This window comes from Limanda limanda, chromosome 7 (genome assembly GCF_963576545.1).
Source record: "Limanda limanda chromosome 7, fLimLim1.1, whole genome shotgun sequence".
NCBI classification, from domain to species: Eukaryota; Metazoa; Chordata; class Actinopteri; order Pleuronectiformes; family Pleuronectidae; genus Limanda; species Limanda limanda.
Window position 1 is genome coordinate 7,110,093 of NC_083642.1, and position 26,382 is coordinate 7,136,474.

The 26,382-nt window shown below is 41.7% G+C and overlaps 4 protein-coding genes across 4 annotated transcripts; 3 read left to right on the top strand and 1 right to left on the bottom strand.

Annotated features, from left to right (window-relative positions):
• Positions 1–1,281: 1,281 nt before the first annotated feature.
• Positions 1,282–6,399, bottom strand: LOC133004784 (eukaryotic translation initiation factor 4E type 3-like). The gene is made up of 7 exons (XM_061074301.1): positions 5,923–6,399; positions 4,895–4,967; positions 4,223–4,317; positions 4,080–4,140; positions 3,922–3,988; positions 3,685–3,840; positions 1,282–3,576 (listed from the first exon to the last, which is right to left on the bottom strand). Exons 1-7 carry the CDS (start codon positions 6,078–6,080, stop codon positions 3,530–3,532), a joined length of 657 nt encoding a protein of 218 aa, XP_060930284.1. The 5' UTR covers positions 6,081–6,399; the 3' UTR covers positions 1,282–3,529.
• Positions 6,400–6,440: 41 nt separating this feature from the next.
• LOC133004783 (serine/threonine-protein phosphatase 4 regulatory subunit 2-A-like) lies at positions 6,441–12,471 on the top strand. Its single transcript, XM_061074300.1, has 9 exons — positions 6,441–6,562; positions 7,962–8,043; positions 8,184–8,354; positions 9,153–9,246; positions 9,365–9,402; positions 9,532–9,606; positions 9,814–9,963; positions 10,061–10,329; positions 11,261–12,471. The coding sequence occupies exons 1-9, from the start codon at positions 6,529–6,531 to the stop codon at positions 11,566–11,568; spliced, it is 1,221 nt and encodes a 406-aa protein (XP_060930283.1). The 5' UTR covers positions 6,441–6,528; the 3' UTR covers positions 11,569–12,471.
• A 2,076-nt stretch (positions 12,472–14,547) lies between these two features.
• guca1b (guanylate cyclase activator 1B) lies at positions 14,548–15,854 on the top strand. Its single transcript, XM_061075335.1, has 4 exons — positions 14,548–14,751; positions 15,187–15,336; positions 15,446–15,560; positions 15,730–15,854. Exons 1-4 carry the CDS (start codon positions 14,548–14,550, stop codon positions 15,852–15,854), a joined length of 594 nt encoding a protein of 197 aa, XP_060931318.1.
• Positions 15,855–17,371: 1,517 nt separating this feature from the next.
• On the top strand, positions 17,372–20,384 carry oard1 (O-acyl-ADP-ribose deacylase 1). Its single transcript, XM_061075369.1, has 5 exons — positions 17,372–17,477; positions 17,572–17,752; positions 19,722–19,780; positions 19,876–19,988; positions 20,093–20,384. Exons 1-5 carry the CDS (start codon positions 17,433–17,435, stop codon positions 20,238–20,240), a joined length of 546 nt encoding a protein of 181 aa, XP_060931352.1. The 5' UTR covers positions 17,372–17,432; the 3' UTR covers positions 20,241–20,384.
• Positions 20,385–26,382: the final 5,998 nt, after the last annotated feature.

A 26,382-nucleotide genomic window follows, 5' to 3' on the forward strand; every position in this document is an offset into this window, starting at 1 on the left:
TGCATTTTCATTTTAAGGTGAACAATCCTTTTAAGTCTCATATCCATGAGGATTGTTAAACATTTAGCAACACATTTCTAATGTATGTTTGGCAAAATAAATGATGGGCACCTAATTATAATAATAATAATAATATGTTAACATTGACATTGCCCCTGAAGTTAAATCTTGCAGTGCACAGGCACAGTGAGGCTTCACAGTCCAGTGTCAAGTTGTGCAATAGAGGTGCAATGTCTCCCTGTATCACTGACTGTACAGACCCTAGAAGTACAGTTTGTACACTTTACATTTAAACATGGAAAAAGTTCTCTTGGGAATCCGACCCAATTATGTGCACATTCTCTAACAATCATGTGTGAAAACTGCTCTTAAATTTTTCACCATCGATGTTGCTTGTTCGTGGTATTTTCTGTTACTTGTCTACCAACTGCAGAGTAGACAATCTGCTTCCTGTTTACCAGGGCCCTTTGTGCGTAGCTGGTCACATGATAAATGTTTTCAAGGGCACTTTAATCTCAAAATGTTTTTGTCCCATTTTGCTGATGTTTCTGGGCTGAAATATTTAACCTTGACTTCACCAGACAACGTCAGATACAGGCGAGTTAAAGTTTTGGAGTAAAAAGACTCGTTTGACCAATTATTATTTTGTTTTATTAAGCTATATCACATCATTAGATTATTTATACTGAAGCAGATAAGCAAATGAAGCTACAGTAAAATACAGGGACATCACCTGCGGAAGAGGAGTTATCATGTATATCTTGGGGTGCATATGGAACTTCTCTTAAGTGGGGAACAAAATATTTAAATCTACATTTTTGGTAGAATGATGGAAGCTGCAAAGCTGCAAAGCCGGTCCCTGAAAAACAAACAAGCAAGAGAAAAGAGAAAAACTACGTATCCTAGATATTAACAATATTTCAAGTTAATTGTAGGCAAATTAAATCCTTGTATAGATCTAAATACTTTTTGCTGAAAGCCTGTATTCTTATTTTTTGTGTTAATTCTTGTAGGCAGCCACACGAGGGAGGCATTTTCTTGCTGGTTGTCATGAAGCATCAAAGCTTTTCAAAGGCTCAGTATGGACAAAGTTATTATCATGGTCATGCAATGCCCTGATAATTACAAGATCTTATGTTTGAGGGCGGAGATACTGAACGAGCCCATGCACTCGTCTGACCTGGCCTTAGTTTCTAGAGAAACATGGGTCTCACAGTCCAAATCCCCCCCCACCCCATATTGATATCATACTTACACAACTATTCAAAACGGCAACATGTAGAACTTTCAGTGACTTTATTTTTTTCAAACATATGTAAAAGTTAACAGAGACAAATGACAAAAGTCAAACATGCCGCACACAGGTGATGTTTACATTCTGAACTGCTGGTAAACACAAGGCACCGTCTAAGATCAACAATCAGTTACAAGGTCTGTATATGTGCAGGGGGACAGTGTTGTTTATTCTCCTCTGTGTACTTATGTACTGCATGTGTTTAAAAATCATTACATGAAATAAGGAAAATACAGAGATGACAAAAGTAAGCTTGGCAAAGTCAGTGCTGTGAAAACTAACATGGTGAAATTACTTAAATTGAGACACCAGCACTTTAAATAATTAAATATTTGATTTGATTGATGAATCAAAGCAGCAATTCAATGAAAACTCCATATCTCTGTAGATATTATTCTAAAAATGTCTCTGTATTTTGTATTTTTACAACCCCTAGAAGAAATTCTGCTCTGTTCTTTGCAGCCTATACACATTCTCACTCTGTCACTAACACCTAAACACACAGGAAAGGCGCCTTTGGTGAGTTGTACAATGCTTCAACTTCCTTAATTTCACAAATAACAAATAAAACCTATTACATGTAAGAACACAGAAAATAAACTTAAAAGCTATGGATTTGAGAGACAGTGAAATAGTTTGGGAGCAGCAGCAGAGACCATCCGATTACATGTTTCACACAGATCTGACCCTGCTTCACTGATTGCATGACTTCAACAAATTGTATAAACTCATTTAAATACCCACAAAAGAGGAACATCTTTATTTCTGTGCCCCTTTGACAGATCTCTCTCTGAGTCATGTGATTATTTGTTGTTATCTGCTTTCCAAAGGGTAGGTTTTCACACAGGTCATATGAATAGAAAAAAAAAGTCCACATTTCTTAAGTAGTACTAAAAGCAAACAAATCATAACTCATGACAAAAAGAAACAGTTTTACACTTCATCAGAAAAAGTTGACGCAAAGCCAAAGCGTATTTGGTCTCAGGTGTCACAGCTCCATATAATCTTAGAGGGACTCTCTGATGTCATATACATTTACAGTAAGAAACAAAGTGCTTTATTCGGGACAACCACAACACAGCAAATCTGCCACGTGTTCTACAGAATAGAAATGATTGCATATATTTCTCAGCATCTATTCATGATAGTTTGTGTACTGAGGTCATTTGAAAGTTGACAAGAACATATTCCACTAATAACTCACTCATTACCTAAAGAAGAAAACAATAAGAAAAGAATGTGCAATTTTCTGTTCATATATTAGCAATACAGCAAACAAAATATTTATGTTCTCTCATTAGGCAACAGTATTTTGGCTGTGACATACAAAATAGAGAAGAGAAAAGACTAGAAAAGCTTTGTAATGTATTGTTAAGGTAAAGCTTTGCTATGTGGAACTCTGCTTATAGATCCCCAAAATAACTGATTTATATTGGAGACCAGGCTTTGTCTGTGCTCAGGCAACTGCACAAAACATACTTTAATACTAAGACTCAGAAACATATTCAGCTGGAGAGACTCTGTCCTCCACAGTTTCAGACCTACGGATGCGTGAGTCATATCAGCCACAGTTTTAGACCTACACATGTGCAAGTTCGAGACCCACTAAGAGAAGGAAACTGAGTAGTCGTATTAACATCATCTAGGCTGAAAAGTATTTCACCGCTCTATGACACAACAGTCACATAATAGTGAAGAGCTTTAAGCAGCACTGGAAATCTCTACTCAGATTTCCATGGCTGTCCAAACGAAGGTCAAACAAATGCTCTTAAAGTTTATGTTTCCTTTAAAAAACACAAAACAAGTAGAAAGTACAAAAGGTCTAAAACGGTGGCCGGGGGCAGGGACAGAGGCTCTCCAGCTCTGCAGGTCAATGATATTGTTTAATACATCTAAAAAATCTGCTGTTTTCATGAAGGTTTTTTGCTAAACTCTTCGGTATAAAAACATACAAACCTACCATGGATAAAATGAAACTAGAATAGTTTTGGCCTCTGGCTAAAATAAAGGTTATTTGGGATATCGTTATGAATGACAGTAGTGCTCAGAAGATGGGAAACTGCATCGACTGAGCTTCATAATTCATGGGCTCCTTTCGAGGTAATTAAGATTATACATTAAGCAACTATGAACTCAACAGCGTCAAAACATTTGCCAACGTATCACAGTCGAAAAACACGCTCATAAGCAAGGGAAAATACTGTGTGTCTGGAGGGTTCGGACGTACAAAATGTGCTAATGTCTTGATCGACCTCCTTCAAAAGCGTGGTGTTGCTCATGGGCTGAAATATAAGCAAACAAGAACAATGATGTTACATATTATAGTGTTATTATCAACCCATTAAAAAGCACTTGGGACATAATGGGTAACTTTCAAAGAAAATACTCACGTTTGTAAAACACCGCTTTGAAAGGTATTTGTGGGAGAAGCTCGTAGATCCTTCCTAAGATGTTTGAATCAGTAGCACAAGAAGCATTTCCATTCCAGACCTGAACGATGTCTTCTCTGTCTCTCATACTGACGCTGACGCCCACTACTTCATCCTCTGCAAGTACAGCAATGGAGTATGATTTTAATGAATCTCAGAACTACAGTATCGTTCAGATATTATACTGAAGAAACTTACCTGAGGAACAATAATCACTGAACTGTTCTCCAATGGTAGCCAGCAACAACTCCTTCCATACAGAAGTCTGAAAATATGAAGACAAATTTAGTTAGAGTCATTAGAGCAGCAAGAACGGATACACAAATAGTCAATAATAAATATTATACATCACTTACAGTGCTCTCTTTGGGAACTTTCATTTTCCAAACACCGCCTTTAGCGTTGCTTTCTTCTTCCCTGTATGCAAACCGGCAGGTTAGAGCAGGTATTTTAAGCCTGAACATGAACAACTATTCATTCATCTTTAAGCCAAACTCACCAGAGTGGTTTCCTTTCACCTCTCATCAGATGATAGCTACATCTCAGTGGTAAGCTGGAGACACCGGGTATGTTGTTGTAAACCCTCCAGAAGTTCTAATCCAGAGCCAAGGTGAACAGGGAAGCAGAGCATTATGTTGAGTCATTTACTGGCACTGGGAGTGCAGTTTCATATATCAAGCCACAAGGTATTTTCTTCATTGCTCTTAACCACAAGTGCCCTTGTGTATTAATCCTGACCTAACACGTTTGTTCGCTTTTGATTCATTTATCGTTTTGGCAGAGCACTGGACACCAAGACAACTGAGGTAAAACAAGCTTAAAAAGATTCAGGCTGAATATATTGTAGAACGTGAAGGAACTGCACACTAAACAGGGGGGCTATCAGTGTGAGTGCATCCACTAAATCCTCCACACTGGGATTGTTTTCAAGTCATTGGTGAAACACAAAGTCCCCTGATAAGAGTGTTTTATTTAAGGCTTCTGACACCATGATGGTTTGGCCTCGGTGCATTTGAGGTAAACAAACAACAACGCAGCGTGTGAAGATAAACATCTCAGCACACAATCTGGATTTGTGCATAAATAAAGACATTTTCCAATGAAATGTAGTAGGAACATCTGTGTGACACCATGTACCAGCTCTGTGTCTGTGTTTTGAAAAGCATCTCACCTGGACCGTCTCCACGGTGTAGATTTTCTTCAAGTTTGATTCACACTCCGCAGCTGTTGTACCTGGTTGAGACCTGACAACAAAGAGAAGAAGGCTCTAAATCCATTTTTGCACTATTCCGGGTTTGCAGTACTCTCATCACACCATGTGTATGACTGCATACTATGTGAATACTTATTATGCATACTTATATTCTGTCTACTTATATATTTACAGCGGGGATCAGAGAGAAAGATCATTTCAATCCCGTCTATGTCCCGTACATGAGGCAGAATTGACAATCAAGTTGACAGACACAGAGATTTAAACAGATTCTAATGATTAATTGACTCACTTCTTATTTACAAGCTTGTGAAGATCTCCCGACCTCTGACCAGACATGTTTCAGGTCAGAGCCCCATGATCATGCAGGTTTTTTGGGGGGGTGGGGGGGATCAGATGACACATGAGCCAGTAAACAGTAAACAACACTGACCCCATTTGAACGCAGAAGCTTCTGGTTGATGACACTTGTGCTTATTGCCACAACTGTTAGATTCTGCTGTGTCAATCTTGTGTGAATGCTAAATTGGGAGCTGTGTTTGAAATAATGGCAGGTTTGAAAATAATGAATCTTTGAGAACAAGCACCTGAGCAGTGAATCAACAAGTTAAACAGTGCAACCTGTGCTGCTTTAATACAAGTCATGGCTGAAGATCAACTGAATATGACCTTGTGTGAAATCATGTTGAGTTATTATTTGAGCGCCAGTTGGTCATAATAAAGTGCTTGTGTTTATTTTAAGACTTGGTGTATGTAGGTCATGGGAAAAACAAGCGAGCTGAGAAGCTGAAATCAAATCCAAATAACAACTTCTATCATGTTATATAAGTGTTATTACGACAGACAATAGTCGAGTCTCTGTTATAAACACCCATTAAACTCTATTTACAGCTGCTTCTATAACCCCAGGCCTCAGATCCTCTGCTGTCTTTGTTCTCATTAGATGAAAGGTCTTTGAAGATGGAGGATAAGAGAGAGTTGTTTACCTGTCGAGCCAGAAGGTCCAGGGCGAGTGTAGCGGCAGGTTGTCCATGTCCATGTCGCTGTCCATGTCCCTGGAGATCCGTCCCAGGTCCATGTCCCCGAGGTGGATGTTGTGATCCAGGAGACCCGGGCCGGAGACAATGGCTACGGGAACTGCCATTGTTTTGTTTGAAGTAAGTAAAATAGCCCACGAACCACTCGGTGGAGATGAAGAAACACAAACGAAGCGGTCCTCTTAGTGGAGATGCGTCCCACTGGTTTCCAGTACGTGGGCTGGTTTAGGTGAAATGAACCCAGATGAGCTGCTGTACCATTGGTCGCTTCACCCGGTCTGCGGCGTCACAACACCGGGGGGAGAAAGTGATGCCTCCCGCTGACAGCCTGGCGCGACCTCCACACTCACTTCAGGCCACTTCCGCCCTGGGTTGCGATGTTCTGTTGTTGTTGTTGTTGTTGATTTCAGATTTAAACGCTTCTTCCGCAAGTGTACATCATACGTAACAGCGCGCTTGCGCAGTAGCCGCTAGCCCCTGCTCGTTGGCTAGCTAGCTTCCCGCTGCTACTGCTAGCTAGCCAGTACTTCCTGCCCGGGGGGACTGGACACAGCAATGGACGTCGACGCGTTGCTGGAAGCGTTTCAAGGTGAAGTTAACACGAATCCACACGAACGAGTCGTGGTTAGCGAACGTGTTGTGTGTTTGTTTTGGCGTTAAAACATCTGGAAGGTGTTTAGCTAGCTCGGTAGCTTAGCTTAGCTTAGCATCGAGTGTCGGGTTAGAAGAGGCACACTGGTGTCAGTCTGCCTGGCCCTAATGTTTAGCTAGCACGGAGATAACATCTTCTAAAAGATATAAATTGGTCTTGTTGTTCTTTTAAATACAAGCTGGTTCATTCTCGTTCATACACGGACGCTGTTATGTAAACAGGTTGCTGGGTAACAACAGCATAAACATGCTAACTTGCTAACTTTCAGTGTAACTTTCCATGTTGTTCACTGACATTTGGTGTTTGACAGTGTCTGCATGGCCCCCCGCCACACACAAGGGCCTTTACAAGATTTAAACTTTTATTACATTAAATTAAAGTCGTGGATTGTCTTATTTTGTAGCAATGCTAATTAGAAGTGTTGTTATTAAAAAAAATTGACTTCAGTTCCCTCAGAAAGTCTAATAAGGTCTTGAATTGAATTTGAGTTTCCCTGCATGATAAAAGTTAAAACCTTTGCCAGTGAAGCTCATTGGCTCCTAATGGCCAATGGTGGCGTTTGGTGAAATAACACCATTGTTATGGTTACTGTTGCTGTGGAGGTTTGGTGTGTTTTCCAAGTCGTTCCATGTCTCTAGTCTGACCAGTCACTTCTTACAGAGGCTCAGGTCCTGAATCCCCCTGAACCCTGAGGCCTCAGGGTCCGAGTCCCAAAGGCCGGTTCACTAATCCATACATGGATCCAGGTCGTGTTAATTGATCAGTTATATCAATTGGAATTGTTATGTTCAGCTGGAAAGCACTGACAAAAAATGCAATGTAAGTGTCAATAAATGAACGCAAATAATAAATAAGTTTAGACCTTTTTGTCTGCGTTGCCAGTATCAGTTACATGGTATATTCCCCTATTCTATAAGGACATTTCTTCAGATTCACTGTCAATAGCTGACTCTCAGGAGGTGTTATACTGTTCATCTATAAACTGAAGGCAGGATTATTTTTGAGTGGGTTGTCCTGCAGGAGGCTTTTTGACGGCCTGATTTTTTTAGTTTCATTTTGGAGTATCAGACCTGAAGTGTTGCGACTTTTATCTAAAATCTATCTAAATAATTGGTAAATTCCTACATCAGTTATTTTGCCACTTATCTGTGTCTTAGTGCTTTCAGTGTTGAGCACAACTTTCTATGGCTGATAATTGGCACCTAATGACTTAATTATTGTTAATGCGCTTACCTTAAATACCACTCCAAAAGTAGTTTTACACTCTACAGGGTTGAACATGTGTGTTTAGGTTCATGTCAGATTCATTTTTTCACGTTGGTATTTGTATTTGCAGATTTTGAGAAGAAAGCGAAAATGGAGACCTGTCCTGTACTCGAGCAGTTCCTGTGTCATGTCGCCAAGACAGGACAGCCACTGTGAGTGACAACTCACTGACTGAGTCTGACTGAAATCTCTTTGCTGAACTTGTTTCTTTTCAAAAATGTGTTCCAAGAGTCAAGACTTTTTATTCTTTTGTGTCGCTGACATGCAGACTTGCTTTTCCAATACCTTCCAGGATCCTGTGGCCCCAGTTAAAACAGTACTTCATGTTTAAGTTGGAAAAAGTCATGGATGATTTCCACGCTTCAACACCAGAACAGAGAGTCTCACATAATCCCAATGTCGAGCACGTGCCCTTTGAAGAGATGAAGACGAGGATCTTAAAGATAGTGGATGGTTACAATGGGTGAGTAAAGCCTAGAATAAGCCACATTTCAAATTACTAACAAATCACAAGTTCATGTACAAAATTACATGATAAGGAAGTTCAAGCACATGAATGCAACGCATGTCCATGTCATTATTAGTGTTTTTATCGACTGAATATAAATGTGGCCAAAAAATTAATTGGTTATTGTCAGTTTTTTTCTTCTACATCTACTTAAAATTTATTTTTTAAAGGCAGTAAAATCGTAGCTTCAGTGTGGATACTCTCAATTTTCTGTAGTCTGTTCGTGGTGTGTTCCAAGTCAAACCAAATGGCCTCAGATGTTTGACACACTTGTAAAATATGTCTATGGGCTTGTCGATATTTTCAGACATTGTGGACAAGGCCAGCTTACATGATATGACAACCAACTGAGTAGTATGGGTAACTATGAACTGATATGTAAATGTACTTACACAGAGGATGTCACTTGAGTAGGCGTTCCTTCATTGTGGCTGCGGACACATTAGTGAAGGTGAAAATCGATGTGGCCCAGACCTCCTCTGCATGTTGTCAGAGGAACTGGATCTCACTGCCACCTCAAGTATCCTGGGTGTATTCACACCTTTTCTTAGAGCTGTCCACTTGTGATCAGACCACACAAGACGCATGTCAATGGCAGATATGACCAAGTGGTATATATCAGTCAAGAATGTTTTTGTCCTCTCTTTGCTCTAATGCTTCCCGCTTTGGCAATTTCTCCTAACAGCGCTGTACCTGGCTGTGACATGGCTGTGTGTGTCTAATCCCGAATATATTCCTTGCTAAATATTCTAGAGTCCCATTCACCATCCAGCGTCTGTGTGAGCTGCTGATGGACCCTAACAGGAACTACGCAGGAACAGACAAGTTTCTCAGGGGTTTGGAAAAGGTGAGTATTACACCGCACTACCTTGTGTAAGTCCACAGATATTAATACAATGTGTTTTCACTCAAGATAAGCTATAATTGTGATTACTGATTTATGAATTGCCATTTATGTGTTACAGAATGTACGGGTGGTCAGCTCTGTGTATCCCATGTCTGAGTAAGTACACTAATCACCACAGTATTCCTGCTACTGATGCACATTTACAGCTCCCTTGAAACGTGCTTATGTTGTCACACAAAGTTAAACTTAACGGCCTGTTGTTTTTGTGCCTTTGTACTATTGTAGGAAAAATGGGGCGTCCAGTGTAAACAGAATGAACGGAGTAATGTTTCCTGGCAACTCCACTCTATATTCAGACAGGTAGGAGCAACATACTGTTCTTCCACAAAAATTGAAACTTGCCTCATACACATCATTGGGAAGATGTTTTAATTTAGAGCAGATAACCAACAGAAAACCGGACTACATTGACGACAGATCAGTCTTCCCTGTTAATTTGACTCTTAGTTGAGTTGCTGATCAGGTGCTAAGACTTTTATAAGAAATGGTATTTTTCTTTTCATACAGTCGAAATGTAAATGGACCAGCCACGCCAAAACCACTCAACAGAACCAGGTTGTCGTTGTCATCTTCGCTCTCCACCAATGGGCTTCCTGACGGTCCAGTGGGCAAAGAGCCAGAGCCAACCACAGAGGAGGTGGAGGATCACCACATGAGGTAATTGAAAGTAACGAGAACAAACGTGGCACTTTTTTACGTCACATTAGTTCAAATGTCGATGAACCGATATCTTACACTTCTGTCATTGCTGCAGTGATCCCTCGCGATCAGAAGCTGAAGACACAGCAAGCAGTGGGACAAAAAACAAACATCCTGAGGAGGAGGAAGATTCTGATGATGACAAGCAAGAGGTCAAGAGGCTCAAGTTTGATGAAAAGGAAGAGGAGGAAACAGAAAAGGAAAAGAAAGAGTCATTGTGTCTTCAAGAGTCAGAGAACTTGTCAGAGATGCCAGAATCTTTAGAAGTCTCAAGAGGTCAAGACAACCAAAGTGGAACGTCTTGTGACACAACTTGTGATCAGGGTAAGTTTGAACTCATGCACACTTTGGTTTGAGTACAGTTATTGTACATGTTAATTAACACAACTTGACAGCAGCAAAAATGTGGATATGTGCTGTGTGTTAAAGGATAGACAACTGTTTTGTAATTTAGTTGCATCCTTTCAAAAGTGTTAAGACAGGGGGGGGTTGCATGGAAGCCAAACAGCTGGTAATGTTATTCCTCTACACTCTTCCTCGGCATAATAACACTGTTGTACAGTTTTATAGCAGTGGTACATTTATGTAATAAAACAAGTCAGACTGAGGCGTATGGGTTTTAGTTTGCATGAAACAAACTAGTGTTTATTCTTATTTTTGAACAGCCCTGTGGCGAAGTTCTTTGCAGGTTATGTTTTTTATCACTTTCCAAGAACTGTTGAACTTTGCTCTTTAAAGAACTTGAGTGTCTTTGCGTTCTTGTCGCTGGGAATTGCATAAATGTGGATAAAGGGGCTTACTCTGGACTGCTGACGGAAACTTTCCCAATTTGTATGCACATCAGACACAGTGATTGTACAATGGTAGTCTTCATTTCAGTAGAGTTAAGGGTTCACTGCATCTTTAGTTTCCTCACATATGTGGATCCTGATCACAACTTAAAAGAATTTTGTGCAGTGGTGAAATCCAACTCTTATGCATAAAATAAAACCTGCCAAAGACTGTGGAAATCCTAAAACTTTGTTTAAGTTTATCATTAACTCATGATTTGCTTCTTATCTCTTACAGTTATATTGTCCTACCACAGCAAAATATGCAGCTTTATCAGAATTAAATGTTACTCTTATTACCTCTACACTGATGTTTCAACTCACACATTCAGGTTCAAATTGAAAAAAATCCATAAAGTGATTGTATATAATCCACTGATCATTTTCAGAATATAACAGCATATTTTTCCTATTTTGCTCTTCAGAGCCCAGCAGCACAGGGACAGAAACCACTGAGAGGGAAGTAAGCTCATCCGGGGCAGGAGATGTTCACACTGAGGAGGATGAAAGCGCCGTGGACGAACCTGAGCCGCCCGCTCCATCGGAGGAGAGCACAAGCTTTGAACAGGACAATGCGGAGAGTACCAGCGGCGTCTGTGACGGAGAGGACCCGACCAGCGACAAGGAGGTCCCTTCCTCTTCTAGTAGTTCACCTGACTTGTCAACAGAGGGCGATGCTGACAGTTCACACAGCACAGACACTGCAGTAGAGCCCGGGGAACAACAGGACTAGCCTGAATCCAGTCTGCCAACTGACTTTTGTTATTTTACACTGTATGATACCACACCAATGGTATATGTGTAGCACTGTGGACCTTTATCCTTCAGGACCAGGAGCGATGTGACCTGGAGATTCCTCGCTGAAGGATCTTTTGTCCTCTTCAGTTTCACCTGCTCAAACATCAACCAGGTCATTAAACTAGAAGGACATGTATCAAAGAATATGGAGACTGCTTTTTAACAGTTGATTACTAGTTTTTCTAATCTTTTTTTTCCCTGTTCTTTTTTTTTATATATATATATATGAGCATTTTAATTTAATCTTGATAATTAATGTATTCCCCTATTTTCATTATTCATCTGGCATGTATTTCCAGGAGGAGGCGTCTGACAGTTTGAGTTCAAGCATCGTTGTTTGTCTCTGATCAATGTGTCTCTCTCCAAGTGAACATGGAAACCTGCCATCACGAATGCAAAGCAAAACTTCACAGATGTCTGTTCGCTTTAAAGCCCATAACATCAAATGTTACTTAATCAAAGTATGTTACATTAATTAGGATTAACCCCTTTGAAAATATCCCAGTTTCTCTTTGTTACTGAATGAGGCCAACGTTAACACACCATATTGCCAGTAGTCACCAGTTTGGTTGGATAAATTCAAGGTTTGGCTCAAGTGCAGCCATCTCTGCATCAAACACACAAACGCCCCGGTACGTTTACACTTTCTGTCATAACTTCGCTGTACAGCTGTCCCTTTTGATAGCAAGGATTTCTACAGTACACATCTGTAAATCAATTTTGTAGACTTGTAATACTTGTGTCCACTGCCTTCGTAAAACCGATAATGGCTGGAAGTTGAATGCTTGAGCTTGTATCATGGTATTCATGGAAAGCAATAAATGCTAAAAAAATTGAAGTGAATTTTGCTCATTTAATATTAAAGCTGCAGTGGGTGGGACTTATAAACATTATTGAGTCTCATCCTCAGGACGTTCAATACTAAGGTTTTTGGGAAGGAGGCTCCCAGTCCTGAGCTTCTCCCACCAGACGAACAGGAGAAGATACGCAGGCTTTATACAAGCACGTTTTATTGCATTTATTGTATTGACTTCTTTTGGAATCTTGTTTCAATAATTCAGTTTTCCTTTTTCCTTTTTGTATAATGTAGAGCTTTACAGTGTGTTTCAGCTCATTTAGCGGTCGGCTCTTACTGTTTCTGTTCACTCTAGCTGCTTGATTAGTTTTGTTTCCAGCCACATGCAGCTAGCAACTGTTTTCTGCAGAAAAATCTCTTACTTTCTCAACATTTACGCTAACTCCTGACTTTACACCATAATGAAGACAATGCTGCATTTGCCAGACACACCACATTATTAGCGATGTGGTGAATAAAGTAGGCATATTAGCAGGTTTGTTTTAGTAGAGGAAGTAACAGTGATGGATGCATCTTGTGTAAGTGAATCGTTTTAATCACACGAGGATAACATGGCCTTGACATTTCAAAGCTAAGATTATCACTGTCCCTGTTGTCAGCAGATATCGTGAGCCAGGCAGGTATTGGGCCAGGCCGAGCTTTCATCTGTAAACAAAGGCTTCTGTTTGTAACTGTGAACAGTGACGCTGCTGTTCTATTTAAAAACAGACTCCACAGACGACTCCACTGCCTCATATTCTAACATGGCCCCAGGCTTGCTATGGAAAGATGTTTCCTGCCATTTATTAACCTTATCTGTCCCTCTCAGTTGGAGGTGGGTGTAACTGAATGTCCATCATTGGTGCATTTTAACAACAGCACCACTCATTAGAGTCTTGAGTGAGACAGGAGCAACCGTGTAAACAGTAATCAGGTCAGCCGTAAATAGTCTGGAGCCTGAAGGTCAGAGCTTTCAGACATAACTATACACCTGGTCTGTGTGATTCATCGGCCTGTGAAGAGACGTCATGTGCACGGAGCGATTACACAAAGGAGCAAGTTAATATTCATGCAATTTTAAAAGCATCTGGAAAAAAATCGAAGCCGCAGCACCTGACATGTTAGTTTTTGTGATCCTACATTTACCGAAAATGCACCTCCTGGGGAAATGTAATTGCTTGGGTTTCAACAATATTTAGTTGTGGCCGCCTAATTTAGTTTAGTCTGAATTAAGAAAGCCTGATCATAGTGAGCTTCACCTGATGTTTGACTCCATCCTGCTTAAATTAATGTATTTTCCACATCATAGATTTGAGTTAGACTCAACCTTGTGTTCTTTAATGCTAATTACATGGTCACACATGAGATGTGATACAGACTTGAATCTTTAGTAACCTCTGCCCCTGAAGTTATGTTTCAAAATGTAAAATTGTGTGATTGGGCATTTTACAACATTTTCGTTTACCCAGGAAATAATTCATGGATCTTGATTAATGATGACATATTAGACATATTTTGGGATCTGATATGTTTAAGTGTGTAAAATTTGGTGCAGTTTAATTGAATTTAAGAGGACTGTTGAGCTTCTAGTTTTACCTTTAAAAACAGTTGAGTGACTTAGGTTATGCAGTGCAAGCATTTATTGATACAGTCTAAAATACGCAAGTGTTTTCTATAAAGCGAACATACAGTACAGTCACTATTCTCTGTTTGGTAGAGATAGGGGCCGAGGGAAACCCTGTCATGATCTGTCTGTGAACTAATTGATCTGGACACGTTTCTATTTCCATGTTTCCAATCCCTTATCATGTGATCCCGTGTGTCATCCTCAGAGAGGATATGAAGGGAGAGCCTAATAATAATTCAGCCTGTACGGACTTTCATGTCATTTTGATCGTTTTGGTTTTTGCCGATTTGCAACAAATTTAGTTACAACACCTGTCTCAGTGACTGAGGGCTGAGATTTATAGATTTTGTAATGTAGAGTGGGAAGCTCACAAAGAGTCTCAACAAGTCTTGTAGTTTCATGTAATGTAAGAAATCATTTCAGTCTGTAGAGCTTGAGCAATAATCTCCACTATGGGTCAGCGCCTGAGTGAGGAAGGGGATCCCGACAAGGAAATTGACGCGGCCGAGCTGCAGGAGTGGTACAAAAAGTTTGTGGTGGAGTGTCCGAGCGGAACTCTCTTCCATCACGAGTTCAAGAGCTTCTTTGGCGTCACTGAGAACAAGGAGGCCGCAGATTACATCGAAAACATGTTCCGAGCTTTTGACAAGAACGGAGTAAGTACGAACTTCGGCTGTGTGGAGAAAACAGGACTTGTGTACAGACGTCTGTCTCAGTTCAATATTGACACTTCACTTACCACAGTAATAGTCCAGATGCATTGATTGGAAGCATTTGTGATAATAGCAGCTAATGTCCTTCATTGATTATTTATTGTTAATAAACAGAATAAGGCACTAGTTTTGATAGTTGATTTATCGAGTATGTATTTTAGCATAAGCTTTTGAAATGGAATATTTACTTTTGTTAGTCTATTATAAAAGGAAATCTGATCCCATTTATTTTTGATTAGGGTTTCTTACTAAAGAGCTGTTTGTATTCTATCAAGTACTTTACAATACATACATTTTGCCTGTTAAAGTGAACCTCAGAGATCTTGTCTAAGTGTCTCTTCAAAGCAATCTCATGTTGTCCCTCCATGTCCACCGCAGGACAACACCATTGATTTCCTGGAGTATGTTGCAGCCTTGAACTTAGTCCTGAGGGGTAAACTGGAACATAAGCTGAAATGGACTTTCAAAATGTACGATAAAGATGGAAGTGGATGCATTGACAAAACAGAGCTTCTGGAAATTGTGGAGGTAATGTTTATTATGTGACTGTCTGTCACTGTCACTATATGCACCTGAATATTCCAAGATCAGCCAGCGGGCAAGATTAATCCCAACGTCATTCTCCTGTCACTCTCAGTCTATCTATCGCCTGAAGAAAGCCTGCCATGGACAGCTGGATGGAGATTGCAATCTGCTGAGCCCAGATCAAGTGGTTGACCGCATATTCGAGCTGGTTGATGAAAATGGAGATGGTGAGTGTTTTTCCATAGTTTTCGGTCAGTTTAAAATATTGCATGGATGATTTAAAAGTGCAGTGATGGGCTGCTGTAATGGCTTTGTGGGGTGTTAATGTATGTTGTTCGGTGAAAGGAGAATTGTGTGGTGAAACAAACCAGAGACTAACCATCCCTCCTCACTTAGGGGAGCTCTCGCTGGATGAGTTCATCGATGGGGCACGGAGGGACAAGTGGGTGATGAAGATGCTGCAGATGGACGTGAACCCCGGGGACTGGATTAACGAGCGGAGACGCAGTGCGAACTTCTGAGGCTGCAGCATGGACTGTTTATCTGTCACACACACACCCTACAGTGTGACTTACTTTGGATCCGCTGCAGTTTGATATGAATGAAAGAGATAACAACAAAGCTGTACTCCTGTTTTTTTTTATGTATGCTGGTGTATACGATTTAGCTGTAGGGCTACAACAATGCTGTATCTTGCCTGTAACAGGGTTTGATCTGCTTATTCATCTTGGTTCAGGTTTCACATTCAGGAAGTATACAACTATGCAGTAGTTTCAAATTAATTTATTGATGGTGTAGGTGCTGCAGTCATAAGATACACACTGTATTTTCTTCTTAGCTTTCTGTCATCAGTTTAATAAATATTCTGAAATCCTCGACACACTCTACACAATTGTGTTCCCTTTTTCAGGATGATTATTTTGCTTGTCAGGACTTTGTGGCCGTGTAAACAGTGAGATGTAGACGTAGCTCAGAACGTTGTTCACCTGAACAGAAAGAAATCTAGTAGATAATTGAATAAACACAGCTTTGAAAAGTTTTAGGATGTCTTCATTAACACCAAATTTACACTGCATGGTTACTTTCTTTAGACATTAATAGCAACAAGACATAAAGTTTCCTTTGATCTAGGAAGACTGACACTGCAGGAGTGGAGTTGTTTGTTTACGGCTCAGCATCAAAGGATTTGTGGTCCATGTAAGACCGCGTTACAGAACATCGTGTTTTAATGGCGTGTAATCAAACTTTGACGCCACGCCACGGTCACACTGTGTGACGAAAAAAAAAATCCCTCAGTTAGTTTTTATCTCCATCTTGTTGTGATGACACTCATCTCAATTTGAAGTTGATCCGATGAAAGACCTGGTACAAGAACATCAAAGTAAAAATGTAGAATATGGCCAAAATGGCCACTAAATGCAAAATAGCAGGCTTCCTGTTGTGTTTTTCCAATTGCACCTAAAGACTTTTTTGTTTGTCTGGTCATGATACACATGTGTATCGATTTTTGTGAAGACCGGGCAATGTGAACACGTTCCAGGGGTCTCGGGGGGCACCGTTGAGACATTTTGCGACGCCCATTGAATATTCCTCCAGAATACGTAAATATTCACCACTTTCTAACTTTCTGCAAATTTTGGTAAGAATTTGAGCATGTTAAAGCCCTCAAAAAGCCAATTCATTTGCCTGAATAATAATAATCCTTACAATTTCAATAGGGCTCATCTGACCTTTGATGACAGTGCTCGGGCCCTAACAAGATGGATCACAGATAAAAGTGTTTTAGGAATACTGAGTTTGGAGGTACTAGTAGCATTCTTATCACATCTATTCCTATCCAAGTAAATAGTGTTGAGTGACAGATTTAAAAATTTTTTATAGTAGGAGTAGGGTGTAAAGTAGGATTGAGGATAAAGTCGTTTGTTATATATAATATCATTATTAATATGAAGTGAGTGAGTCGATATTCTGGTTCACACTCCAGAGCTGAAGGTGGCGGCAGTGCGCGTTAAACCCGAGAGAAGAAGAAGAAGAAGAAGAAGAGCTGCCAATCATCACACGTGTCAGGTTGCAGCTTTAAATCAGTTTCATTCTTCACCATGTGGTCCGGACCCCCGGAACCAGGCGTCCCCGAGGAGATGAAGGTAAAAGTTAAAAACACATGAAGAAACGACAACTTCCGGTGCAGGTGTCAAACGTGAGTGTGTGTGAGTGTAGATAACTGTTTTTTGATCGCAGGGCGCGGTGCTGCCCCCTGCCGGTCAGCGAGCAGCAGTGCGCCATGTGACGGGGAACCTGTTCTCCAGCTGTGAGGACGAGGCTCTGGCTCACTGCGTCAGCGAGGACTGTCACATGGGAGCTGGGGTCGCCGTCCTGTTCAAGCGACAGTTCGGAGGAGAAGCTGAGCTAAAGCAGCAGCGTGAGTCACACCTTTGTTAAACCAGATTTACACCCAGGACACTGGGTTGTCTTTTTCTTTAGCTGGTTTGTACGGTAACCCAGTTTAAACTGAAGGACACAGATATGGTGTTCACAAGGGATGAAGAGGGGAATTCTTTATTTGGTCACTTAATATTTATTTTTCCTTGGTTTATCTCCCTCCTTTTTTTGCTATAAATAATAATTCATATGTGTTTATATCTGATTTTGGGTATTTAGGTGTATGAGATTGTATATGTGTAAATTACATTATTTGAAGTATAAGATAACTATTGATTAATGATTTATGGAGAAGGGGTGAGATTAAATAGATTTGTTCTGTTTCTCACTCCTTTTCAAATATTTAGTGTTTTTCTCATCACTGTTTGTAAATAATCACTTGTTTGTATAATTATATATAAAAAAATGTATATTTCCATGTTTGAAATAAATAAGAATGAATGAATGATAACAAAAAATTGTTCTGTAATATCTGGCAACATCACATGGTTTTAGGTACATTCAGTTTATCTTTATCTAGCCCCAGGGATAAAGGGAGTAACACATGAAATAAGTCCAAACAGAATTTATTAACAATAAAGCCAAATAAAAATAAACATGAAACAGCAATGCTCATGACAAAAGACATTACATTCAACATAGCCCAGGTTAAACCAAAGTTTGAGAACAATATTCCGCCTCCCAACAAAGGGAGTAACCTGTCACGCACAACAAGCTGACAAATTGTAGGCTCTCCACAAGCTTTCAGGTCTCCAGTACTTGATTACAATTCTGGCGAAAGCGTGAACCGCCACTTGGAGCAGAGCAGGGAGGAGAAGGGTTGAACCTGGAGAGACGAGAAAAGAAAACACACTCTCAACACTCTCATTACACGTCGCCACCTCCGAGGCGCTCGATCCAGCCTAAATTCCCTCTGCAGCTTTTCAGCAGCCATAGACGCAAAGAGCAATCAAACAAAGGGTCGAGCAGCAAATTATATGTTTTCATTGGTCAGTCTGGTTTTACATAAAAGAGGCAGGAGACAATGAAAACGCCTAAATCCACAGAAGAACTGTGTGGTACGACCTACCTGCAAAAACACTTTAAAAACCTTTGTGTGGATTTAAATGATGACAAATATTGATAATAGTTTGTGGTTATGAAAATTTGTATTAATGAATTGTTCTGTCAATTGGTAAATGTCCTTTTAGTCAACTGTCTTGTCTGGGTTTTTATTTCTTTGGTTATATTTCTTGTTAAGCACTTTGTAACATTGTTACTATATAAAACGTACTGTATAAATCACATTTATGATTATTATTAGTTTACTTGAAGCACTGAAGACTTTTGCACACTGTTCTGAGAGCAGGAGCTGGATGTTATCATGTTTCCTGCCTCAGCTCGGTTTGTGTTGCCGTTCTGCTTCTCTGACTTTACTCCAGTTCCAAGATCCACCGGCTAAACTATTCCCTATTCCAAATCCCTGCAATTTCCATAACAACTGTTCCTAATTTTCATCATTGGTCCCCCAGTTGCCAGATTGTTTCAGATCCCAGTTTGTTTCCATTTGTGCTCTTTATTCTGTGGACCTTTCTTCTTGTCACCTGTTAGTATTGTCGTGCTACCTCCTGCCTCTCTGCCGGTGTTTCAGCATTCATCAGTTTTCCTGTGTGTTTGCACTTGGCGGTGTTTGCTTCTACCACCAGCTGTGACAACAGGGAAATATTCTTGATGTCTTATGCTTCATTAAGTTCACATTTGTGTAAAATTCATGCCGACAAAATCTCCATTAGATTTTATAGCAAACATCTGTGGGTTGAAACAATCTTACTCCTGCACTGTGTTAGTTTATAATGACCCCCCCCCCCCCCCCCCCCCGCCTCCTTACCAAGGCATTGGTGTTGACGGGTTAAAGCCACTTATGTTTGATATTTGTGTTTTAATGTTGTTTTGTTTTTGTATCTGAACAGAAAAGGTGACAGGACAGTGTGCTGTGCTGAAGAGAGACAGACGTTTCGTCTACTACCTGGTAAAGAGTACATGCAAAGTTTCATGCTACTGATTCACCCGTGGACCAATTAAGACTTGTTGAAAAGACATCATAGTATATATTTTATCACAAAGATCACAAAGAAAAAGTACAACCAGAAACCCACTTACGACAGCCTGACCCTGAGCCTGGAGGACATGAAGTCACACTGTGTGAAGAACGGAGTGACAAGAATCTCAATGCCTCGGTTTGTCTCCTCATTAATTTGTACTTTGTTAATTTGCTCAATTCATTTATTTAAAAAAAGTTTTGGTTCTGTCACTGCTCCAGTTAAACTCTTGTGTTTTTCAGTATTGGCTGCGGCCTGGATCGACTGGAGTGGAGGAGAGTGGAGGAGATCCTGGAGCAGGTGTTCAAACACACAGACATCTCCCTCACAGTCTACAGCCTCCCAGTGAAAGCAGAGACCACAGTGATGAAGGAAAACATGCGCCGATGATGGATGGAAATGTTTATTATTATTATTTGAATCATGCACTTTTCTGTATTCCCCTCCCCACACATTGTGATCATGTGGATGATTATGTCAGAACTTTTTTTTTGTACAAATTATACTGAAATAAATATTCCTCTGTTCACCAAACTACAAGTTTTCAGCTATTTAAAAACATGTTCACACAGTTTTATCACTAAATCTTCCACCTGTCTTTTCTGGTTTGATATTACAAATGCTCTTTAACAGCAGGGTCTTAAAATATCTCTTTATTTGCCCATTCAGCCGCCAGGCAATTATGTTGTTGACTTAGCAAACGGTGTATTTGCATTTCTGTCTGGGAGTCATATAACTTTTAGAGTGCTCACTGAAGCGTCTGCAGATGGCTGCGGGTATTGTATGCTCCGTTATTGACCTATCTAATTGGGTATTGTACTTTAATGCAGCCGGGACCTGGTGAATGGACCAGATGTGAGTTGAAAAGACAGAGGAGCAGAGGACACTGACACCACACAGTCAATCCCTCATGTCCATTTTCTCCGGGACCAGAAACCCTTTTAACACTTCATCAAACTGGAGAGGAAGAGCAGGGAGGGGATCCCACCCCATCTCCGTGCCAGGTGATTAAGTACATTTTTGGGATTAAATAATCTTTAACTATAACAATATGCGCTTCATCCCTTGTGTGATTATCATAAACCTCAGCAGCATCGAGACAGTCTGAACAGGCTCCGTAGTTTTGCTGTCTGTGACCCTCCCACCCTCCTTTGGGGCACTTTGAATAATTCATGAGGAAAAGGCATTAACCACTGCGGCTGCCTGCCCATTCTCTCCCCTGTATATCCAGGCTGGCTGGAAGACTGTACTCCAGCATCACTGCAACCAACCCCCCCTCTCTCCTCCTCCTCCATCCTCCTCCTCCATCCTCCTCCTCCATTGTCCTCCTCCCTTCCCATCCCCCTTCATGCCTGGCAATTAGACTCCTCACTGCAGCAGAGCCACCTAGCTATACGCTGCAGTGAGTGCAGCTGAAATCGCCTTCGTCCGAGCTGCTTCACACCTCGACGTGCTGCGGCTGGTGGACCAAATGCATCCAAATCTGCCCTCACCCCCAGCTGATAGCTGCCCCCCCCCTAGTCTCTTTGTTCCCATGCAGCATCTACTGCTTGTCCCACTGCGGTCCACTGATTCGCCTCCGATGCTTTCCCCCACTCCATCCCATTCTCTCTCCCACACTGTCCTCCCCCACCTCCCCTGCTTCCCTCCTCCCTCTGTCCTCCATTCCTTTTTTTTTCTTTGCTCGATGCGTATGAAATTGCAGAGCTCAGCATTCTTCTCCACAGGCACTTAGGGAAAGAGAGAGAGAGAGAGAGAGAGAGAGAGAAAGAGAGAGAGAGACGAGCTTGGGAGGAAGGTTTCTGGTGCACCACATAACTGGCCCTCTTCCAATTAAAGAAGAGAGCTTATGTTATTGAAGAGCAGCTTAGCCAATCAGGAGGCAGTGCTAGGCAAAGACAGGAGGGGAAAGCAGCAGAGCGAGTGGGCAAGAGGAAGGGGGAAGAAAAAAAACTGCAGTGTGTGAGTGTGTGTAGTTTTTATCCCTCCCCTGAACAGATCTTTATCAATTTGGGTACTCCGGTCCTGGGGTGCATTTGAATGGGTGTCTGTGTGTGTGTATGTGACAGAGTTTACAGGAGGACAGGGTAAAGGTGTGTCCACGGGGCTGTGTTAGACTCCTGACTTGTTCATTCTGAAACTGGAAATAAGAGAAAGTAAGAGGAGATTTGATTATTTTTCTCTCTATCTCAAAGTGTGTCCGAGCCTGTGGAGAAAGGGAAGAGCGTGGTGTCCAGGAAAGAGCGACCTGCACAGAAGGTAAGCAGCTTCCTTCTCCTCCTACTACACAGGGCACGATGGGGTTTTACTCTTCTGAAGTTATTTGCTTTTTTTAGTTGGCGTTTGGCTCTTTTAGTCTCTCAAATGTTGAGATTTTTAGATATAAATGTGGATTTGTACTTATAAGGATCTCTTATGTTTTAAATACTGTTTTAAAGAAGAGCAGAGGGAGATGAGAGAAGGAGGGGGAAGGTTAGTGCGGGACTCCCTGATGCTTCCAGGCAAGTTTCTGTGCACACGGTTCTCTAGTGCTGCAGTATCCCATTACATCCCTGAGCGGAGCTGCCTCAGCATCCAGCCAGTGTCGGGCAGAGCAACCCAAACCAGCTCCCACCGCTCTGAGATGACGCTCACAGCCTAAACCTGTGTTTTTAACCCTGGTTTTTGGAGAAGAGTAAAGTTTTATCCCTCACACGCTGAATCCAGTGCACTCCAATAAACTCAGATTGACTAAAACACTGCTGTAGCCCATTTTAGTTTTGTTGTGCATAGTGTCATTGTGTATTCTGCGTAATGGTGGGGTCGCTTAGATAACAGATTGAATTGGCCGCGATAGCGTTATGAGCCTGGTGATGAGTTTTTTTTGTTTATCCGGTGTTTGGAGACTTCCTTCAGTCTAAACATGCAGCAAAAGTGGGCTCTCTGATTGGCTGATTGAGGATTACTGGTGACAATGTAGCAAAGGAAGAGAAAGAATAAGGCTATCATATCTATTTGCAATTACTGGGGTATTTATGCACTTTTCATAATTTTGATCCGAGCTCAAACAGCACAGCTGGAGTAAAGTGAAGCGTTGTTTGATTACAGCAAAGGTCGGCTGAAAACATATGTGTGTTTTCCACTATGCATTAATTATCGCCTCTCTTCAGGCACGTTCACAGTTTATTTGTTAGATCTCACTGTCTTTCTTTTGAAGTCTGACCTTCATCATATGTGAATGAAGATTTCATACTGTCCAGCAGTGGGCACTGTGTGTTTTCTCTGCTGGAAGAAGCCTGCGAACACTGGCCTGCTGCAGAATGGGAGGAAAGAGCGGATGGACCTGGTGTGTGTGTGTGTGTGTTTTGTGTGGGCACACTGAATAGCGATGCCAGACAGGATAAAGAGTACAGTATGTACCGGTGTATTCCTATTACTTTGAAATAAGGTTAATAACTTTCATCCCCGCGTAGTGGATGAAAGCAAATGAACCTATCCAGCTCTGATGAACCCGGTAACTGGTTTTAAATAGTGTTTCAATTATTCAACACTGAGTTATATGCAGGGATGAGGGGATGAGGGGAGGGCCACGAAGGAAACGTTAACTGTTTCAGCACCATGGACAGAGCACACACTGCTAACATGAGCTTCCCGCAAATAGTTTCATGTAAATCAGTGTAAAGAAGGTTGGAGGTTTAAGTATAAGCCAAAGCTAATTCTTCTAACTATATCTCGGCCGGTGACCTAATAAACCACCTGGCTGCTCACATCTCCAACTCCTTATCTGATATTCCAGTTGCCTGGGCCCATCTGTTCTTCTGCTTCCAGCTGATGACGTGAAGAAAACACTTTTCATTATTCATGCGCCTCTCCTTTTCTAGAACACTGCCCATCTTAAAGAGAGCTGTGTTTCTGCAGAGATGCTACAAAATTAGCTCTCAGCGGTTTTCTTTTGAAAAGCTCTGCACTGTCGTTGTCTCCTAGTATCATGACTCAATGCTCCAGGTGGGAGCGTCAGCACTGTGCTTTTGTTCTACTTTCCTGCTCACTTGAAAACGCCAGGCTGTGGGATGAAACTGACTGTAGCAACACAAACCTCTGAGTTTGACGTATGCCTTTTTCACAGCTATTTGATAACATCATTAAAATAGCTCTATGTGTGCAAGTAATTCATTATGTTTCTCATTAATCATTTCGAAAAACCACCAACGAGTTGCTGCAGACGGCAGTTTTGTCTCAGTGAAATCAGTGAAAAGTCAAATGAAAAAATATCTAATGGCTGCGCTCCATACATTTCGGACACCTGCTGTGACTCCGAGCTTTGCTTCATGTCCTGGTTGAGAGTGATCAGCCAAAGTGTCTCTGCAGGAAGCAGCCAGCATACTGGGAGACTCGTTCAGACAGCGATCATCAGAAAACCTCGGCTCTAATGGGAAACCTAAATGAGACCCCTTGCTGCTGCCAAGAATTATCCAGTATCCCTCTATGGTAGAAGCAGAATGCTTGGCATGGAGGGGGTTTAACTCATTAGATCTTAAAGCTGATGTAAACAATCAGACCTGTATCCTGTGATTTATGCTTAAATCTGTGATCTAGCAGCTACTTCATTGCATTTACACTTTGAGAATTTGCTTCTGAATGCTGGGAAAGCATTGGTGGTGCTACATGCTTATTTACCTTTCAATGTTTTTCTATGTGTAGGTTTTATCCTGAAACTCTTTCTAAGAATTTTGCCCTTTTTTTGGAGGAAGTGAGCAGCTGTCGGGCTTGTCATTGCTCATCCTTCCTGGTGAACGACACCCTCTGTCCCAGGCTGTGCGGCACGTGTCCCCCCCCAACACTGCTGTCACCGTGACATTTACAGTTAGCAACTATCCCCCAAAAACTGTCCACGGCCACGATGAGAGGAGGAGATACATGTGAAAACTCACCAAACTGGAAGAAATAGTGTTGCATCTAAGTTGAGCATGTTGTAGAGATAAAAATAGAGGACATTGCAGATGTTTGAGGTGAGCAGACCCTCTTGGGAATCTTAGAATGACACGTTGATAAATACAGTGAAGTGGGGGAAGGACGGTGTTTGTGCCTTCTCACTGAAATAGGGCACTTCATCATACTCTCCAGGGAAAGGTTACAGGATTTATTTACATGCATATATTTTGATAAATGTCTTTCTATTCCTGAATGTGAGCAGCAAAGGGAAGGGGCGGTTAAAATGAAGAAAATAACAGACAGTGTTTGACACAGTACGAGCGTGGAGAAAATACTGGCACGGAAAAGGACGACAGCAACGAGGAGAATGTGAGGAGAGGAAGGCAAGAGGAATGATACAAGAATGTGCGAGAGACGGAGCGAGAGATTGAGAGATTGTCAGAGGCAGAGCGAGAATGGAAGAGAGTGGGTGTGCATCGCCGAGCTACGAGCACTGCGGTACATTGCGGTGCCCAGCCCCCGCTGTGTTCTCTGCTCGCCATCCGGCTCCATGCACTGAAAAGACCCCTGCAGCAGCAGCAGAGCCCGCTGATCCACAGCAACCTCTCAGAGAGATCCTGACCCGGCGTCGTGCTTTCTGGACGTCTCACAGTGGCACAGATTTCTGAAGCAGCGATGGCGACACGGCGCTCAGGACGGAAAAACAGCTGACCTGCGCCCCGCCAACGCATTGTCATGTAGAGAGAGGGAGTATTCACTTCACACTCCCCCTGGATTATGTAAGCGTAGAACACATTCACTCTGCTCAACACCGGCTGAATGATCCCACCTTCCCCGGCTGTGTTCTCCTCATTAGGGAACATCTGCCACGCTGTTTGCTTTGTTCCAGAGGCGGCGTCTTCGCAAACACGGACGGACAATTTATTGAACTTATTGAAATGAGGAACAATGGGGAGGCAAACAGCATGTGCCCTTAAATAGCTCGTGTGCTTTGACATTTTGTTGATGCTGCTCTGTGTGGCCAATAAGAAATAATGATCCCCCCCGAATAACTTCTTTGTCTGATGCAGGCTCACGTGAAAGAAAGCACACAATTTATTTAGCTCCAAGTCAGGCAGTGTAACAGTGTGCATGAATGACTCACACAGGGGAGACTCACACTTAAATTGTGTTGGATTAATTATACAGCCAAGCAATAGTATCCCTGCCATCCCACGCAAACACACACACACACAAACACACGCATGCAGATGTGAAATAAATCTTAATCATATGACAAAAAAGCTCTAGGAAACGAAAGAGTAGCTTATTTCTGCTTCCATAAACAGTTGTTGCGTTTGCATCCCACTGGCCGCCTGGGGGGAGGAGGGTGGGGGGGGGTCGGACGGCTGAAGCGTGAGAGCTTCTCCCTCGGTTGTGTGTTCCCTGGTTTCCCTCCTCTCTCTGCTGATGTGGCTGATTCCGGTTGCAAAGCGTGTGGACTCTCCCTGCTTCCTGTGACAAGGTCTGATCGCGTCTCTCGTCACGTTTCCGAGGGAGCGGAGTCACTCACACCTCGAAGAGAGGTGTCCGAGTCGTGAGGGGGGGGTTGCCTCTGCACACCGGACTGCGTTTGATTCTG